The sequence below is a fragment of the Rhinoraja longicauda genome, chromosome 6, assembly GCF_053455715.1.
Source record: "Rhinoraja longicauda isolate Sanriku21f chromosome 6, sRhiLon1.1, whole genome shotgun sequence".
In the NCBI taxonomy this organism is placed as follows: domain Eukaryota; kingdom Metazoa; phylum Chordata; class Chondrichthyes; order Rajiformes; family Arhynchobatidae; genus Rhinoraja; species Rhinoraja longicauda.
This window is the reverse complement of record NC_135958.1, coordinates 59,838,631-59,859,060: the sequence shown is the minus strand read 5'-3', so window position 1 is coordinate 59,859,060 and position 20,430 is coordinate 59,838,631. Positions and strand designations below refer to the sequence as shown.

At 42.4% G+C, this 20,430-nt stretch overlaps 1 protein-coding gene across 26 annotated transcripts in view; it reads right to left on the bottom strand.

The window, feature by feature from the left end:
* The window catches only part of rbfox3a (RNA binding fox-1 homolog 3a), a 1,329,152-nt gene that overhangs the window by 526,958 nt on the left and 781,764 nt on the right, over positions 1-20,430 (bottom strand). For 20 of the 26 annotated variants that reach the window (XM_078401060.1, XM_078401061.1, XM_078401063.1 and 17 more), the window contains one exon: positions 6,624-7,022. The exons of the other annotated variants lie outside the window; for them this stretch is intronic. In XM_078401060.1, coding sequence (XP_078257186.1) covers positions 6,624-6,641 — 18 coding nt within the window. In that variant the 5' untranslated portion in view covers positions 6,642-7,022. The remainder of the gene's footprint in view (positions 1-6,623; positions 7,023-20,430) is intronic. 26 annotated transcript variants of the gene reach the window in all.

Sequence of the window (20,430 nt, the reverse complement as noted above, 5' to 3'; positions counted from 1 at the left end):
TCTCCGCCTTAAAAATATCCATTGACTTAGCCTCCACAACCGTCTGTGGCAATGAATTCCACAGATTCACCCCCCTCTGACTAAACAACAGGTATTTTGGAGTGAATCTCAGGTCCCATTTTTTCTATTTTGACTATTGAGGGATATTCAGTGGTAGATGTTGTCCGTTAATGCATGGAAAATGTGGAATCCCGTGATATTGAACCTGAAGTGAACTTACTGATCCTAACAGTTTGCTGCTCATTTTTTTTTCAGATTGCACTTCAAGCAGCAATAATACTTTTGAAGAAAGTACTCTGCTTGAAGCTGTAAAGTGTGCCTTTATCATTTAATCTGGCTCTGGAAGTTCCTAAGGATAAGGGAAGTTTGCAATAAAATCACTACAATTCAAGGGGTTGGATACTCAAACCACTGGAAAGAAATTCCCAGCCACTTTGTGAATCATTTAATTATTGGCAATTTTTAAAGTCATTTATTGAAATCACTAGACTACACAAAATAAATAATAGTAACAGGCAGAAACATGTAACATGCGACAGATGCCAACACTAAAAGATTAAGCAGAGAAGGTGATTAATTGTTCAATTAAATAATAATTTACTCCTCTCTAATGAGTTCATATAATACCATGACTTTTGGTACCAAAGCTGTGGTCAATATTCAAAAACAAAAATATACATTAGTACTTCAGTCAAAATCTTGAATGACAAGGTGGATAAATTCAGCACACTAAAATCATTGCTCGACTTCTCACAGGAAATGGGAAGTTTGTACCTCAGCTTAGTTTAGAGATCCAGCATGTAAGCAGGCCCTTCAGCCCACTGAGGTCATGCTGGCCATCGATCACCCGTTCACACAAGTTCTATTTTTCCCACTTTCACATTCACTTCCTACACACCAGGGACAATTTACAGACGCCAATTAACCTACAAGCCCCCACGTCTTTTGAATATGGGAGGAAACCGGAGCACCCGGAGGAAACCCACGTGGTCACAGGGAACACAGTGCAAACTCCACACAGACAGCACCCGAGGTCAGGATCGACCCCGGGTCCCTGGTGCTGTGAGGCGGCGGCTCTACCAGCTACGCCATCGCTATTACAAGTTGACATACAAGACGGCTGCTTAAACTGGCTTAAAATTGATCACTACCCAAGTCATAGTCCAGCAACTTTCCTAATTTTACATGATGGCGTGCTGCAGGTGTGGGAAGCTGTATCTTTATAGTTAACGCTAGTTATAGCGTTCCCTCCTGCACCCAATTTCCATTGCTGCAATGTGAAAGGCTTTCAATTACCCAGGGCTTGGTGAGGGATAACAATACTGGGAAAATTGGGTATATCGATGGTTAAATCTTGTCCATCCTACAAGACCCTTGCTATTTCTAACCGGGGCGATTTCTTCCTTATGTAGATTAGAGGAAAGAGATCACAATCGAGAAGCCCCATTTGCTTTACAATTTCCCTTTCCTGCCCTTCTCTCAGTTCTTGTGCCGACTTTGTTTGTTATTTTCTGCTATCTCCTCCCATCATCGCACAGCCCCAATCCTTTACACATCCCCCAGTGCCCTCAGCTCCAATTCTGCTTTCAGTAACACAGATCCTATCTCGAGGCTTTCCACAGGTCACTCTGTTATCGCTGTTAACAGGGATTACATTCTTGCTCAACGCTCCGCTGTGATAATACTCATTTGTACTGTTAGGTTACCTTTCGGAGGCTGTGTGAAATTGCAGCTCGCAGCAGAATGACAATTTCACACTCCAATGTCATGAAGAAACCAGGAGATAATCAATGCTAAATGAATTATGACATGTATTTTGATTACTTCAGGAAACTGTAAACATTACGGTATAATGTTCCGAAATAGCAGTTCATAACATCATATTATATCGTGAGGCTTAACAACAGATCAGAAGTTTCACGCTGTCCACAAAAGGAGCCAAACAAAGCAGAGAGTGCTGTATGCAGATGGGTTTTGTATTCTGCAGTTAAAAAATTGTAACATCAGGTCTTTGCTTTTCAGGCTTTTTGTTTTACATTGTCAGTCTATTCTATCCCATCTCTCTCCTCCTCGCTATCTCATTTACTCCCATTCCCTCTCGCTCACTCATCGACGATGTTAGTTGCACGTCTTTGCAAGGAGTCTGAGGGTAGGTTTTTGATGCTGGGTGCCTCAAAAAGGCAGCCAGCATCATCAAGGACCCACACCACAGTTGGCCACGCTCTCATTTCACTCCTGCCATCGGGAAGAAGGTACAGGAGTCCGAAAACTGTGACCACCGGGTACATGAACAACTTCCCAACAACCATCAGGCTTCTGAACACTGCAAACACCAACTAAACTCTGAACTAACTTTCTTGGTTCCACAAGGGACTCTGGTCTCTTTGCACTAATATTGGCTTTTTTAATTTATTGAATTAATTTTGTTTATTGGGTTATCTACGAGTACTATGTTTACAGGCCAGTTAAGCTCATGCAGCACATGAGAATTTTATTGTTCAGTTGTTGGTACACATAACAATGAAACACTCTTGATTCTTGAGTTGATTGATCACATGTTGAGCAGCCTGGCCAACCAATACCCTGCGAGACACCCCGTTGAGCACAAGGTGGGCATGCAGAATTGAGATACAACACCTGCCACCCAGTATCAGAGGACCTCAACAGGTTTGAGCCACGACAAAACTACAGGTCATGGCATCAATGGTTTTATGGGGTCATAGAGCACGGAAACGGGTCCTTCCGCCTATCTCGGCCACGTCAACCAAGATGCCCCAATTACTCTAGTCCCACCTGCCCATGTTTGGCCCATCTCCTTCTAAAACTTTCCTATCAAAGTACCTGTCCAAATGCCTTTTAAACACTGTCACAGTACATGTCTCAAGTGCCTCTTCTGTCAGCTCGTTCCATATACCCACCACCCTCTGTGTAAAATTATATGGAGTTAGAATGAGCCTTGGTTATTGAGCGATATCCATTCCTGCGGTCACTGTGAATTATCTTTCTTAACTCTTGCACGTAAAATATAAAATTTACACCCTAAAATCTAATCTTTGCCGCATCGGTTCATTTCTAAGTCTTACATTGATCGTCCCTTTCCTTCTGATATGTTTGTGACTCGGATCAAAATCCAAGGGTCTGTACCTGACCCCCCCAAGCAGAATTGTTTCAAAGCCTGGAGCTGAATGCTGGACAGGATACTCATAGCCCAGGAATGCAAAAATCATTTAACTCTTCTGAATTATCGGTGGACTGATTGGGACACTGTGCCTTACGGCTACACTGTCAGTTTTGTGCGAATATTGTAGCATTGCAATACTGCAGAGAGAAAAAAAAACACACAAGGAATGATGACATCCACAGTTTCATTCCAAATAAAATATAGAACACCATCAAAGAGTGTCAAACAGACAAGAATTGTGTCACAGTATTCTCCCTCATTTTGATTTTCTTTACTCGACTACCTCTCTTTCCCGGATTGTAACCTGAAACATCAGTATATAATACCTCAGATCTGAGCTAAATAAACGTTTTAAAAGGAAATGGCACACGGCATTGCATTTAGTGAAGAAAAGCGCAATACATTCTGTCTGAGAAACACTGAAGTGCAGAATATTTTGCAAATGGTTATGTCAATGTGTTGTTAGCTTCTGGGAACCGACTGTTCTGTATAGAACTGTAAAGATACATCTTATTCTGTAGAGACCTCATTGATCACTATTTTTTTTATTTAGTAAGTTAAATTAAATATATATTTTTGGAACAGCACACTTACAGATCTGACAACACTGGCACCAAAAGGCAAATTCATTCACAATATGCAAGTGTGCATGCCAACAAAAGCATTCTCAGGAGTTATCAAATCATTTTATTAAGTTATCCTCTCGTTAATTAGGTATTTCAGTCATCACCGTTCCCCTCTTCAGGTTTTGACTTTAATGTCTTAGTGCGGGGCAGTGGGGGATAATAATCTTAGCCTTCCTTTTTAAATAAAATCCTAAATCATTCGATTCAAAGACCCGCCATACTGGTTAATAAAGCAAAATAAGAAGAAATAAACTACAATGATATTTTTAAAAAATTGAAAAGTAATGTGCGACAAGCATTGAACGTTGAAAACCAAAGGGACAATATGTTCGCTTTCAGAGTAAATCTATTTTTGAATGCCTGCAAAGTTAGAGCTCCATTATTAAAGAATAAAATCCATGGGCAATTTTTACTCCCTGGAGTCAAACACTATTGCATTTGCAAAATCACATTCAAATTGTATCCATGCACAAAAAAATCAATTTTGTTGTTAAACAATAATGGGTAAAATTATAATACAAGGAAAAAATCTTCTGCTGCATGTATGCACATTCCAGTCACTTTGAGAGCTACAAGTAAAATTAAATAGATTTCCCATATTTTTTAATGTTCACATGAATTTGATTTAAATTCTGATCCTCTGCCCTCCTTAGTCACGATTTAAAAGTAGACTAATTTAATACTTTTACATTGTAACTAAGATGCTCAGGGCTTTGATCCCCTTAGGTAAGAATGATGGGAACTTTGGGTGCTAGCAAGACATGAATTCTGATTACAGTGGGGAACTCAATGTTCATGGCAAAAAAAAGCCACTGCGCCCATATCTGTTCACGCCGTTCCAACAGGCACAGGGTTCACTGGATGCCAGGAGAGCGAGGAATGGCATTGCAGGCTTTCCACAGGTGAGGTGGAATGTCGGGACACGACGGGCACAAATAACCCATCACCAACACACACCTGAGTGCATGGACAGATTTACGTCTTTGCACACAACGCACACAACACACAAACGCACACACAAAACACATACACAGCGAGCACCTCCAATTACAATGTTAAAATATCTATCAAACTATTTCAGCTTTATTACAGAATAACCAAAGTCATGGAGTCACGGAATAACATCCAGGAAGCATCCTTTTTACACTGCCAGCTGACTACTGTGTGCAAACAAGATATTCTTGAAAATGTAAACTTTTGGTGACAGTGTTTGTGGTGCCTTCATCATGCATTGCATTAATAATTTAAACAAAATGCCTATTCGGTTTTTAACCCTAAACCTGTTGAGATAACAATCGTAAAGTGAAATACTCCTAGAGATATATCTCTACAGGCCTGATGTACATATCAGGGGAGTCATATCAGGGTTACAGACACAGATTGGTTTTAAAAGGTCATTGCTAACTTCAATAAGACACTTACTCCCAAACTAGTTCCTAGTTCTGGAATAGATTTTGAGCTGTGGATTTTACTTATGATGTTAGGATAATACGGACAGAAGGTCTGTGAGATCACTATTAATCCAATTTCACATCTAACTTTGAAACTACTAAGGAACTACAATTATTTTTACACAAATATTTCTTCAGTCACATCTTGATACATTTTTTATCATTATTAAAAACATTACAATCACCAAACATGTTTAATTTTACTGGGAATTATTTATACCACAAATGCTTAGTCAATATCTCTGTAAGATGTCGTTCAGGTTTGTGTGAGAACAGTGAAAACATATTCAGAATGATTACTGAACCAATGTAACAAATTTGACCAATCATCCCGATGAGGGTTTTATATGTTTTGCAAGCGTAATGTGTCAGGACAGGGTAGGGTCATGGTTCTATTGTAAAACCTTTGTTAGTAACATCAGACATTTGAATTCCAACCATATTGCAGTCTGTTACCCACAAAAGCCCCTCTGAGTGGGGCAGCAGCTGATGAAATGTTGTCAATAAAAGACCAGCATGTTCTGGGACAGGTTAAACTTTCAGCAGGAAATGGAAGAAAAAGGGGGAAAGAATTAACCCGTTTCATTTGGGCTTACCCTGCCCTCTTGCCCTTTCATTGCACAAGAAATTGTGTTCTGAACAGTGAAACCACCAGCAAACTGAACCTCTGCTCAAATGCCCGCAGAAAGCAACCAAGTGCCTGTGCATTTGATTATTCTCACAGGCCAGCCAACTATATGACACTAACCACCAAAAGACAGCAAACTCAACACTTTATAAGAGTCCAAAATTGCAAACCAAATTTATATTTCCACAAAAAGGAACCAATGTGCAGTGTTTTCTAAATCTCAATAAAGACGATTTCTCAATTCAACAATTAATAACAAAAACAATGTAGCATTTGGAAGAATGTTCTGCTTAATATCCTGGCATTTTAAAAAAAATTCCAAAGCAACAGACCACTGATGAATGGTGTCCTGTCTAATGGTTATATTCAAACCAGCCAGCGGCTCCGAGACAACTTCCAATTGCATTCGTTTTTGTTTTTTTACTGCACTGCCTGTTCGTTTCTTGCAGAAATACAAAGTTTTCCTCCAGCACAGACAACATAACGATAACAAGCGTAAACCACATCATGAAATCCAGGAGGTTCGGTCTTTCAACCCTGCAGACAAATGTTAATGCCACTGAAGGAGAGGGGGGATTAAAGCAGGCAACTACCAAACATTTAACCCCTTTTCCCCGTGAACTAATAGAGTCTGTGTCATATTAAACATCTGCAATAAATTTGGCAGAGCTAACAGTGCATTTGAACAAAAGCTGAGAGCTACTTAACGTGGAATAATAGTTCCAAGGTGTACCTACCCAAAAATACATCATCATTTCGAAACCCAGGGTTGTCAGTATCTTCAATGGAAGGGAATGATCAGCGGCCACCAGAATCCCTCACTCTCTTGGGCTCCCTGGCTCTGACTGAAGGTAAGGTGGTTCTCTTCTTTATCTTCTCTCTCACTCCCTCTTTGTCTCTCTTCTCTCAGCAGTATTACGCTAGCTGTGATCTGCAGCAAACGGCTCCTTTTTTTTTCTTTTCTCAGCTGAGCTTGTGTGGTCAGAGTCGACTGTATAGTTCTCGTTTGACTTTTTTTTGTTGTTTTTTTTTTGCCCCTTATTTGGCAGAACTAAATCAGTCAGATGAAACTGAAATCATATGTCAGTTTAGGGCAGTTTGAGCCATTCCAGGATTTGTGTAGCTCCTTCTCCAAACTAACAAGAAAGCAAGAAGAGAAAAAAAACAACAAAAAAAAAAGTGAGAGGGGGGAAATAATCGGGTTGGGGGGGGGGGAGGGAGGGAGGGAGGGAGGGGAGGGAAAAAGGTGGGGAGGGGAGATTAATGTAGCAATAAAATAAAATGCACACAGATGGAGCAGATGAGAATAAAGAGCGGTGAGTTGTCCTGTAATCTTTTTTTTTTCACTGCAGTCTCTCTCTTTCAAGTGATGGGGTGTGAGTGTCGGTCTTTGCAAACAGCCCAATCGGAATGCATGCACTGTGCTAGAAGGCTTTGAGAGGAAAGGCTTGCACACACACACACATAGACAGCCGGAGTGCAAACAGCTTTGACCAGCTGCTCGCCCTGGCTCCAAGGAGCATTTAACCCGTGTCAGCATTTCCTCACGTCATCCTATCCCAGGCACACACTGGGTGCCGGCCTCAGCATTACCCACATGCCTCCCTCCACTTGGAACCTCTTAAACAATAAAAAACAAAATAATAATAATCACAGTGTTTATCCGGCATGGGAGAATGCAACACTTTAAATAATTCAGTGGCCAGAGCAAGGGAGAGATCAGGCACACACAGCGCTCAAGAAGGACGGGAAAGTGGGGGGAGAGAGAGGGAGGGAGGGAGAGTGGGAGAGTGGGAGAGTGGGAGTGAGAAAAAACAATTCTCCCTGCCTGCAAATGTTTTGCACAGAGAGCTAGATGCATGCACATAACTTCCTTCGCCTTGCCCCTGGATGGAGGGAGGGAGGGAGAGAGGGGGTGTCTGGAATGAAAGTGAAACGACACACATTTCTCAGAAATGGATCGCAACACATTAAGAGGCACTCAAGGGTTATTGAAAATGTTAATGTGATGGGATCGACTGGAGCATCACCAACAGCGAGATGCGGGGTTTTTGCGGAGATTTCATGATTTCATTATTTATCTATTTTAAAAAAAAATTTGCCCCGTGACTATTGAACGCAGAACAAGTGGGTTTTAGTTCCCCAAGTTTGCCCTGTGTGAGTTGCTGCGAGTGGTGTGGGTGGTTCGCTGCTACCCGGGACTGCACACAGGAGGACAAGCGGAGAGCTAGCTGTCTGTCCCAGGCAACCCCTCCAGAAACGGCAAGGGGAAATAATAACATTCAACAACAAAACAAAAAAAATCCTCTCAAAGATCTTCTCAGCACATTTAGCAGGATAGTAGGAGGGTGTGGTGAGCTGAGGGATAGCGTGGAGGGAGGGGACGTGGGATGCAGGGTGTGACTGTCAGTCCCTTGCATTGCCTGGACTGATCAATATAGTTTTTCCTTGCTTGGAAGGTGATAAACTCGCACAAGGGGAGAGAGAGAGAGAAAAAAAATGATAATAAAACAATAATTACACGTGTGAATTAGCTCTTGACAGTTGACAGCTGCACATGACTCTTCTCGAATAAATTGCAAAGATTGGTACCTGTCACAGGGCAAGTGTCTCAATGCAGTCAGCCTGTGCCATAGCACTTTTTGCCAATTGTGCCAAAAAAAAAATCCAACGCTTTACATACATGTAGAAGTTTACGAAACAATTAGACAGATACATGGATAGGGCAGGTTTAGAGGGATACGGGCCAAACACAGGCAGGTGGGACTAGTGTAGATGGGACGTGTTGGCCGGCGTGGGTAAGTTGGACCGAAGGGCCTGTTTCCACACTTTAAGACTCAATGACGCACTGGCAATGTTTAAATATGCACATCCTCCATTAACGCAGCCAAAGGATCAATTGTCATCAATCGTACGAAGAAGCACAGTATTGTGACAGAATAAATGCATGGTTTTTTTTTTTTCCTTGGGCAGGTTTCAAATTTTGAATAATGTAGAAAATATAGATTTTGCTCTCCTGAAAACCTGACCTCACATTGACTCTCTGCTTCATTGCTGGGGCCGACTTTGACCAAGCAATTCCAATGGTTAATATGCTTTTTAAAGTCAATGGCTTGTGGTCTGTTGGGCTCTTTCTGAATTGAAACTCGTTTGTTCATCTCAATAATGCTGACAGCCAGCGACACCAGATGCAATCCCTTCAGATTCCTTTCTTGGTCGAATTTTCTTTAAAGATGATGATTCCTGGGTGCAATTTGTCCCCGTTTGCATTGGCCAATGTCCATCCTTTGGTGTGAGGCTCCACACAGTGGCCAATGGGCCACAAAGTGGCGAGCAGATCATTCATGCCAAGTATGTTCCTACATGTAGGGCTCAACTGTAAGCTGAACCACAGTGTGGGAGAAATACTGGATTCTTTAGGGCTGTGTAGAATTCCCGGAATGGCGGGACTGTTTCCTGGAATGGCGGGACTGCCATATGTTGAAAGACTGGAGCGACTAGGCTTGTATACACTGGAATATAGAAGGATGAGAGGAAATCTTATCGAAACGTATAAGATTATTAAGGGGTTGGACACGTTAGAGGCAGGAAACATGTTCCCAATGTTGGGGGAGTCCAGAACAAGGGGCCACAGTTTAAGAATAAGGGGTAGGCCATTTAGAACTGAGATGAGGAAAAACTTTTTCAGTCAGAGAGTTGTGAATCTGTGGAATTCTCTGCCGCAGAAGGCACTGGAGGCCAATTCTCTGAATGCATTCAAGAGAGATTGAGATAGAGCTCTTAAGGATAGCGGAGTCAGGGGGTATGGGGAGAAGGCAGGAACGGGGTACTGATTGAGAATGATCAGCCATGATCACATTGAATGGCGGTGCTGGCTCGAAGGGTCGAATGGCCTCCTCCTGCACCTATTGTCTATAATTCCTGTATTATCCTATCCCATCTTCCTCTCCAATGTTATAGGAGCAGAATTAGGCCATTTGGCCTCATCAAATCTACTCCGTCATCCAATCATGGCTGATCTATCTTTCCCTCTCAACCCCATTCTCTTGCCTTCTACCCATAACCCTGACAATCATACTTATCATTAATCTATCAATCTCTGCCTTAAAAATATCCATTGATGGCCTCCACAGCCTCTCTGGCAATGAGTTCCACAGATTCATCACCCTCTGACTAAAGAAATTCCTCCACTTCTCTTTTCTAAAGGTACGTCCTTTTAGTCTGAGGCTATGGCTTCTGATCCTAACCTCTTCCACTAGTGGAAACATCCTCTCCACATCCACTCTATCCAGGCCTTTCACTATTCGGTAAGTTTCAGTGAGGTCCCCCTTCATCCTTCTACACTCCAGCGAGTGCAGGCCCAGTACTGTCAAATACTCATCACAGGTTAATACAATCATTCCTGGAATCATTCCCATAAAGTTGATATTAAGTAATCATAACATTATCTAGTTACGAAGAATGCCATTTAGATGTTTGAGGCCAGACCACCTTCTTGGAGAGTCGTGTAATCTTCTCCATTCCTCTGCTCTTTTCCTGCTTCCATATAAATGTCTTTGAAATGCTTCTACAATTGCCCCTGAAACCTCTAATTGACCTTTACAATCATCCTTGAAGGCAGTTAGCTCTAGAGTATGGTCAAGCTCCAAGCTTTCCATCTCGTGTCCTCTTTGTACCTCTTACCCACCACTTTGTCCCCAGTCCCTTGATGCTTCCACTGACGGGAACATCCTTTTTGTTCGCCACCATGATTCTGAATCCCTCCTTCAAGAGGGTTGGTTTCTTCACTCTAAACGTTGAAGAAACTCTTTATGAAACCCTGGGAAATGTTCCAGGAAGTCTCTTCTGCGCCATTTATGGGACCTTAAGATAATTGGACATGCTGTCAAAACTAGTGCTCCTCCTGAAGCTACCTGTTCCCTGTGGACCTGTTTGTTTAATCTTCCTCAATTTCATAATTCATGACAGATTAAAAGATTTTAAACCCTCTCTGATCCCACAAAACCTCCCAGTTCTAGATATGTTATAATTTGTAGGTGAAAGTGAAATAGGTGGAACTATTGACATTATGGAAGTGTAGTTTTCTACACAGAATACTGCGATAATTTGTTAGCTCAAAGTGTTAATTGTTGAAAAGTATCCATATATCCAGATTTGAACAAGATGAATCAGTGTGTGACGGAGGTTGATTATCATTTCTGATTTATTTGTGTGGTTTATATACCATTCATTAAATGTGTTGCCATCTGTGTCCCTTGAAAGTCAATTTTACAAAAGGATTTGTAATTATTTATCTTTTTCCCCATTTTCAGGCTCAGTGAATCGTTCTTATGAAAAATTTGTACTGCCATTTCTTTTCATTCAAATAGATTGTAATGCATTCTGAATTCATTGAATATAAAATGTCCTTCGCAGCTTTCCAAATACACACCATATTGAAAGTATTTTTCACTCAATATTATGAAGCAGAGTTGGAGAATATCTTTCTGGGTTTCAAATAAATGAAGGCAGGATGGTTGCATTGTTGAATAAGCTCTTAATATACCACAACCCACAAGAAACTCCTACATAAATGGACATCAGGTCTGAAACATCTACCCTGATATTTCCAATTCTTCTGAAGTAAGACTTCTATTTTGTACTTTGAATGTATATTTTCAGCAGTCCATAAGACATAGGAGCAGAATTTGGCCATTCAGCCCATCAAGTCTACTCTGCCATTCAATGATGGCTGATCTATTTTTCTCTCTCAACCCCATTCTCCTGCTTTCTCCCCATAACCTTTGACACCCTTACTAATTGAGAAACACCCTCACTAATCAAATCCATTCTGCATTTGAAGAATCAATGGGAAACCTATGTGCAAGGGTCATGTTTATCCTTCCTCTTTGAGCTGCCCAGTATTGGCACAGACTGAATCAATATATATGTAAAAATAAAATGCTGCTGCCGTTGAAAGTCTGACATTTTTTTAAAAGATCAGAAAGACTGGAAAAGCTCTACTCTCCAGGCAGCATCTGCGGGTAAAGAAGTCGAGTAAGTATTTCAGGTCAACCCCTTTCATTAGAAATCGAAAAAGTTAGATTTAAAGATGTCAGAGAGTGTGGAATAGTGGGGAAGAGACGAACAAAAGGTGGGATCTATATTAGATTGCAAGATTCTGCGACGTGATATCTCTTTTCACCTCTTCGTAGATCTTCCCTTTCACCGCCTCATAAAAAAGGTCTTCTTCCTAACCATTCATGACTGAACGGAACCATTAATAGTTAATCTCACCACAGTTGCTGCCTGACCTAAGTGTTTACATCATTTTTTATTCAGTTTAGATTAATTTAGATTGGGGATAGAGCATGGAAACAGGCCCTTCGGCCCACCGAGTTCACACCCACCATCGATCGCCTGTTGACATCAGTTCTATGTTATCCCACTTTTGCATCCAATCCCAACACTCCAAGGGCAATTTACAGAGGCCAATTAACCTACAAACCCGCACACCTTTGGAAACAGAAGCACCCGGAGAAAACACATGCGTTCACAGAATGTTTCGATGCAATGATACTTTATTGTCACATGTACCGAGGTACAGTGAAATGCTTTGTTTTGTATACAAGCCAGTAAAATGTGCAAACTCCACACAGATAGCACCCGAGGTCAGGGTCAAACCTGGGTCTCTGGCGCTGTGAGGCAGCAGCTCTACCAGCTATGCCACTGTGCCGCCCTTTCTTTTATTAGTCCCAGCTACTTCACAGTCAGCAACCAACCACACTCCCTTCTACTCTCATTCCATCCCTAAAACTAGTCCAAAGTTCAGAAGAAAGTGGTGATATTAGTTCCCACACCAGGATCTCCTGCGTTGCATCTAAATGTCAATGATGATTGTCTCTACTCTGTACTGACTGACAATGTGGCTTGGATTCTGAACAAGGCCTTAAAGTTCCTGTGTGAGGCTGAAGAAGGGTCCTGACCCGAAACGTCACCTATCCATGCTCTCCAGAGATGCTGCCTGACCCGGTGAGTTACTCCAGCACTTTTATTTTCTATTTGTGTAAACCAGCATCTGCAGTTCCTTGTATCCACATCCTCAAACTAGAGTCATACAGCACGGAAACAGGTCCTTCGGCCCAACTTGTCTATGCCGACCAAGATGACCCTTCTACACTCGTCCCACCTGTCTGCGTTTGGCCCATATCCCTCTAAACCTATCCTGTCCATGTACCTGTCCAAATGTTTTTTAAACTACCTCCTCCGGCAGCTCGTTACGTACACCCACCACCCTTTGCGTTTAAAAAAAAAGTGTAAAACAGGTGTTGCAAGGCATGTTTTGGCAGTGCAGGAACCCCTGCGTAACACAGGACGCTGAGGTCAATGGTAACACTTCACATCCTATGGGAGGTACATCGCTGGACTCAAGATCTCCCAACTCGGAGAGGCTCACTGCTCACCACATATACTTACCCAACACCGGGAGAGCTCACTGGCACATCTAACCAGTTTTATTTTGACATATGTCAAGAAGTTTGAAACTTGCAGGCAACACACTGTTCCCTAAGCTGTCCCTGCATATCAATGTATATTCTCAAGCCTGTTTGTCTTTTTAAAATATTAATCTACCTTCTGCACTTTTGGAAAACGCAACGTGGAACATGAGCTACCAAGAAGGGGTGATTAGGATCATGGCGATTTGGAGTTTTATTTGTGAATTGACTCTCGGACCTTGGAATTGTATTGCAGTTTCAAAGAATAACATTTGGAATTCCACTGTCAAACTGTGCAATATCCTCGCAGTTCCTCTGAAACTGCCCTGACATGGAGTATTTTCCATCTGCCGACATGGATTCGGACCACTAATAAACACTGAGCTTCCCTCTCATTTTGTCATGGCATACAACATAATTTCCACAGCAGGGGCGCGAGAGAGAACGTAACAGAATAAAATCATAAACACATCACTCCATTAATCCTCGGTAACGGCATATCAGTTAAGATTAATCAATAGTAAAAAAAAGAAAATCGGACTGATATTGTGATCGTCTCTGCTTATTCGTGTGAAATGCAGATACGAGTAAATTTTGAGTAGTTCAACACAAAAAGCTATTCAAAAATAGTGCAGAGAAGCTGAAGTAATTAAGTCTGTGCAGCAGTGGACCTGTGTAAACTGATTTATGCTGTTTAATAATGCACAGAGGCATTCCCTGGCTAATACATGCTACAGTTTACAAGCAGTCTCATAAACCATTAACTCACTGACCAGCTTAGCACAGTTCATCATCTTCCGCCTGCCTTGCATCCTCTCTGTGAGTCACTCACTCAATAAGCATGTTGACTACCCTCTTTCCCCCACAACAGTAAGCCATTTTAACAAGCTGACACTTTAGACTCCCTTTTGTTTCTTTGGCTTTCGGTCAGCTAAATTCAGTCATTGAGAAGGCTCTTGTTTTAATGCAGATGGACCATCTCCTGTTCTCTCATTTTTAGCCTGCACCTCCATTAATCTCTACTCTCTCTCTCTGCCCGATCTGTACACCTCTATTCCAAATGTTCTACCATCTGTCTGCTTTGCCTGTCAACTCCTTTTGCACTGAATCCCATTTCCTTAAACCATAAAATGCTTCAGTTTTGTAAAATATGGTACTTGCTGGCGGTGACGGCGAGAGCACAACATTAACTATTAGCTTGCTTCAAGATAAAAAACCACAAGCTTGGGTACTGTCCAATTCACCTCTACCACATTGCAGACATTGGACTCTGTCAATGGAACTGATGCACTACAATGCTGAGAACTAAAGTCTGCACCCTGCATCTTCCCCTTTGCTCCACCTATTGTACTTGATTTGACTCGATTGGAATTTTGTTTAGTTTAGTTTAGAGATACAGCACGAAACGAGGTCCGTGCCGATCAGCGATTACCCCGTACATTAGCACTATCCTACACACTAGGAACAATTTACAATTTACAGAAGCCAATTAACCTACAAACCTGCACAACTTTGGGACGTGGGAGGAAACTGGAGCACCTGAACAAAACCCAAGCGGTCACAGCTCAAACTCCGTACAGACTGCACCCATAGTCAGGGGTTCTATCGCTGTAAAGCAGCAACACTATCGTAACGTGCCACTGTGCTGCCCTGATTGTATCTATGTATAGTATTATCTGATCTGTTTGGATGCATTGAAGACAAAGCTTTTCACTGTACCTCGGTGCACCTAACCTAAACCTAAACCTAAAAATAAATCCGCTCTAATATGAACAATACTTTACAAAGTAAGGCTGGATATGTTCACAGGTACTTAAATCCCCATCACTAGTCAATCAGCAATGATAACTGGTGTTGAATCATTAACATGAAGCCTGTGTCGTCATTTTTCTCCTCATGGGTTTTCACAAATTAGAGGGTGCATTTCATAATTTGGACAGACTCAACGAACTATTATTAGAACTGTGTTTGAAAAAGGGTTCCAACCCAAAACGTCATCTATTCCTTTTCTTCAGAGATGCTGCCTGACCCATTGAGTTACTGCAGCCTCTTATGCTTATCTTCGGTATAAACCAGCATCTGCACTTCCTTCCCGCATAACATCAGGAGTAGTTCAAGGTCCTCAGATCAGGTCTGAAGAAGGGTCTCGACCCGAAACATCACCCATTACGTCTCTCCAGAGATGCTGCCTGTCCCGCAGAGTTACTCCAGTTATTTGTGTCCATCCTCAGATTATTTATGGATATCTAGCGCTCTTTTTTTTAACCAAGATATGCATATGTTGACTTGAAATTTTCTTCACCCAGAAGAAAAATGTTGACTTCTGTAAGGATCTGACTGCACACGTCACCTCCCCACCATCAAAATCATCTGAATGAGGCACTGTCTCAACATGGAGGCATCTATCATCAAGGATTCCCACCCTCTAGGCCATGCACTCTGCTCGTCACTGCCAACAGACAGGAGCTGCAGAAGTCCCACGCTACCAGTTTCAGGAACAGCTACTGTCCAACTAGCATGGGTTCTTGAACCGACCTGCACAACCCTAATCTTACCTCGACAATGGAACACTATGGACTACCTCTTGCACCACCATGGACTTGTTTTCTAACTGGTTTTGCACTAATGTTTTGTTTTTTACACACAGATTTCTTCTTTCACTCTCATAGATGTATGCACAGTGGCGCAGCGGTAGAGTTTCTGCTTTACAACGACGGAGAACCCGGGTACGATCCTGACTATGGGTGCTGTCTGTTTAGAGTTAGTACGTTCTCCCTGTGACCGAGTGGGTTTCTCTGGGTGCTCCGGTTTCCTCCCACACTCCAAAGACGTACAGGTTTGTAGGTTAAATGGCTGCGGTTAAAAAAAAATTGTAAATTATCCCTAGTGTATAGGATAGTGCTAGTGTACGGGGTGATCGCTGGTTAGCATGGACTGTGTGGGCCAAAGAGCCTGTTTCCACGCTATATTTCTAAAGTCTAAAGTCTATGCGCCGGTGATGCAAGATTTTCATTGTACCCGTACCTCACATTTACCTGCACTTTGTGCAAATGATAATGGACAACTTGACTGTACAAATCTTGGGTATTTGAGGAACCATTTGAAAATAAACATATTGATCGGGATTGAACACTGTTTTGGGAGGGGCACTTAGCAAATCTCTGATTAGATTTCTTTATGTCGGTTCAGTAAGTAAAAAGAAATGAACAGATGAGTGGATATTTTTAAGGCAGAGATAGATAGATTCTTGATTAGTACAGGCGTCAGAGGTTATGGGGAGAAGGTAGGAGAATGGGGTTGGGAGGGAGAGATAGATCAGCCATGATTGAATGGCGGAGTAGACTGGATGGGCCGAATGGCCTAATTCTACTCCTATTCCTTATGACCTTATGACTTTGTCCCACCATGTCCATGTTAACCATTGATCACCCGTTCACACTAGTTCTATATTATCCCACTTTCTCATCCACTCCCTACACACTAGGGGCAATTTACAGGGACCAATTAATCTACAAACCCGCACGTCTTTGGGATGCGGGAGGAAACCAGCACACCCGCAGTAAAGTCACGCGGTCACGGCGAGAACGTGCAAACTCCACACTGACAGCACCCAAGATCAGGATTGAAGCCGGGTCTCTGGCACAACTACGCCACTGTACTGCATTGTTATTATATAATATAGAATAGAGTCATATAGCATGGAAACAGACCCTTTGGCCCAACTTGCCCATGTTGACCAAGCTGCCTCATCTAAACTATACCCAGTTGCCTGCGTTTGCCCAGTATCATCCATCCATGCCATCCATGTACCTGTCCAAATGTCTGTTAAAGTTCGCCTCAACTACCTCCTCTGGCATGTACCCACCAACCTATGTGTGAAAAAGCTGCCCCTCAGGTTCCTATTACATTTTTCACATCTCACATTAAACCTAACTCCTCTGGTTCTTAAACCCCCTACTCTGAGTAAAGGACTTTCTGTATTCACCCTATTTATTCCCCTCATGATCAGGCACACCTAAGATCCCCACTCATTTTCCTGCACTCCACGGAATAAAGTCCCAGCCCCACCGCTCCCTTTTAAAGCTCAGGCCCTCCAGTCCTGGCAACATTGTTGTAAATCGTCCCTGCACTCTTTCCAGCTTACCAACATCCTTCCTGGAGCAGGGTGACATAAGCTGAACACAATCGCCACAACAGAAACATATTTAGGGAATTATTTGCTTTCAGCCACAAATGATGTGTTCCGCACTGGAAAAGCGATATTCTGTATGCAATTAATCTAGTCATTCCTCACATTTGGGAGGTAGCATAATAATACATTTCTGCCAGTCATGAATATCCCAAGTTTAGCATAGGGTCGCGGGTTCACTTCTTGTTCGAGATGTTCTTTTTTTCTTTGACAGCCATCACAAACATGAAAAAAAAGGCGTGATCGTTTCTAACAAGAGGATCTCTCTCTTCTCGCTTACTGTTGAAATGTGGAATGGATGAATAATAAGCATCTGCCTTCATTTTTGCAACAACAGCTGCAAAGAAATGACTGTTTAAGCCAATAATGATATGCTTTTGAGTGGCTTTCCAACTCTGTTGGTGTCAACCAGTTGTTAAACCCATGTTAGGGGAACTTTTAGAAATTAAAATTGGTCACCGAATGGCCACTGTTCTTCAAAATTAATGATGCTGTGAAATTCTGCAGCGTCAGGGCTGCCTATTTGAATAATTTATTTTTAAAAATCGCTGCATAACTTTCATAAGATAAAGTGAGGCTCTACGAAAAAAAAAAGTGATTAAGCCTCATTTAAGAGTCCAAGTCATCAGAAAATGTGGTTCTCAACGAGGAACTAAATGTGGGCTTCAAGACCAAGTCATTCCATCAACTACAAGGGATACACTTAGTAAAACTCTTCATCTTTTAAGCTTTTAACTAGAACTAGAATAAGGGAATCAAGAGCCAGGGGACATGGGTTTAAGGTGAGAGGGGAAAGGTTTAACAGTAATCCGAGGGGTGACTTTTTCACACAGAGGGTGGTAGGTGTAGGGAACGAGCTGCCAGAGGAGGTAGTTGAGGCAGGTATAATAACACCATTTAAAAGACATTTGCACAGGTACATGGATAGGACTGTTTTAGCAGGACATGGGCCAAATGCAGGCAAGTGGGACTATTGTAGATGGGGCATCTTGGTTGACATAGGCATGCTGGGCAGAAGGGCCTGTTTCTATGCATTATGACTGGCTCGAAGGGCCGAATGGCCTATTCCTGCACCTACTGTCTATTGACTTGATGAATTTATGAAGTATGCCCATCGTTTGAAGATAAGGTAAGATTTTTGGTAGCACTCCATTGTAGAGAGGTTTAGTTTAGTTTTGAGATACAGCACGGAAACAGGCCCTTCGGCCCACTGACCAGCGATCACCGCACATTAACACGATCCTACAGACACAAGGGACAATTTACATTTATACCAAGCCAATTTACCAACAAACCTGTACTTCTTTGGGGTGTGGGAGGAAGGCGAAGATTTCGGAGAAAACCCATGCGGTCACGGGGAGAATGTACAAACTCCGTACGGACAGCACCAGTAGTCGGGATCGAATCTGGGTCTCTGGTGCTGCAAGGGCTTTAAGGCAGCAACTCTACCGCTGCCCCACCGTGCCGCCATGTAATGATTCCGAGGACCAGTAGCCCTAGATAGGCACAAAATGCTGGAGTAACTCAGCGGGTCAGGAAGCATCTCTAGAGAAAAAGGATGGATGACGTTTCGGGTCAGAACCCTTCTTCAGACACGGCCAGTAGCCCTAGCTTGGTTAGATCCCCAAATGGCCAATACTTGCCAAGCCATAGAAGATGAAGCTAATCCTTATGACTGTTACTTGTCCAGGCAGAGAAGATGCCATGGTTCATTTGATTATAAAAAGCAATCTGGTCTCCACTGACTTCTTATGATCTTAAATTCCATCTTAGGATCTTCTTTCTAATCCTGGAGACTGCCACAGCTTCCTGGTGAATCTTGGCAAAGGTACAGAGTAGTGGCAACAACAATGAGGCAGATTGCCCACCCCCACAGAGCCACATTTCTCTGTTTGTGCTCAGTCTGAAGAAGGGTTCTGACCTGAAACATAGCCTATGCATGTTCTCCAGAGATGCTGCTTGACCCGCTGAGTTACTCCAGTGCTTTGTCCTTTTGTAATCCAGCATCTGCAGTTCCTTGTTTCTACTGTCTAATCATTAAAATGTATCCATTTCATAGTTCAATCTTTTTTGTACTGTGCACGCAAGGGTAGAACAAGTGCAGTTTATGGGTGGCCTGATTACTAAGGATTTATGGCATTCAGTAATTCAGTTTTAGATTAACAACAAAATGACACAACGTGCTGGGGTAACTCAATGGGGCAGGCAGCATCTCTGGAGAACATGGACAGGCGACGTCTCGGGTCAGGACCCTCCTTCAGACTGAAATGTCCCAACCCGAAACGTCACCTATCCATGTTCTCCAGAAACGCTGCCTGACCCGCTGAGTTACTCCAGCACTTTTTCTATTTTTTTTGTGGTAAACTAGCATCTGCAGTTCCTTGCTTCCACTTTCTCGGTTCGGTGTTACGAATTACACACTTGCTTATAAACACGTCAGCAACATGCCGGCCGCTTGCGTGTTTTCCGTGTCCTTTGCGATGCAGTCTCAATCACTTATCCAACAGGTATACCTTGAATACTCTTTCACAAAAGGATAAAGTCGGGCGGGCTATTTTATCACAAATGGATAGATGTCTCAAGAGACAAGAAATACAACAGTCACACGAAGAAAGAGAACCACTAAAATTTGGAACACTTCATTCCGCACTCAAAGCAGAGACAATTTAATGCAGATCACAGAAAAATTTCATCTAAAGTATATGTTCCAGCAGAAACAACTGGAAAATTGACCAGCTGATATTGAAACATTAAATAACAGTTCCCAGAAAACTGTCACCCAGTGATATTCCCGACTGACAATGCTGGATGAAGAGACAGATGTCTGTGTGTGACACCTTTGCCAATATCGCTCCCTGACCAACATTGCTTCATAGGCGT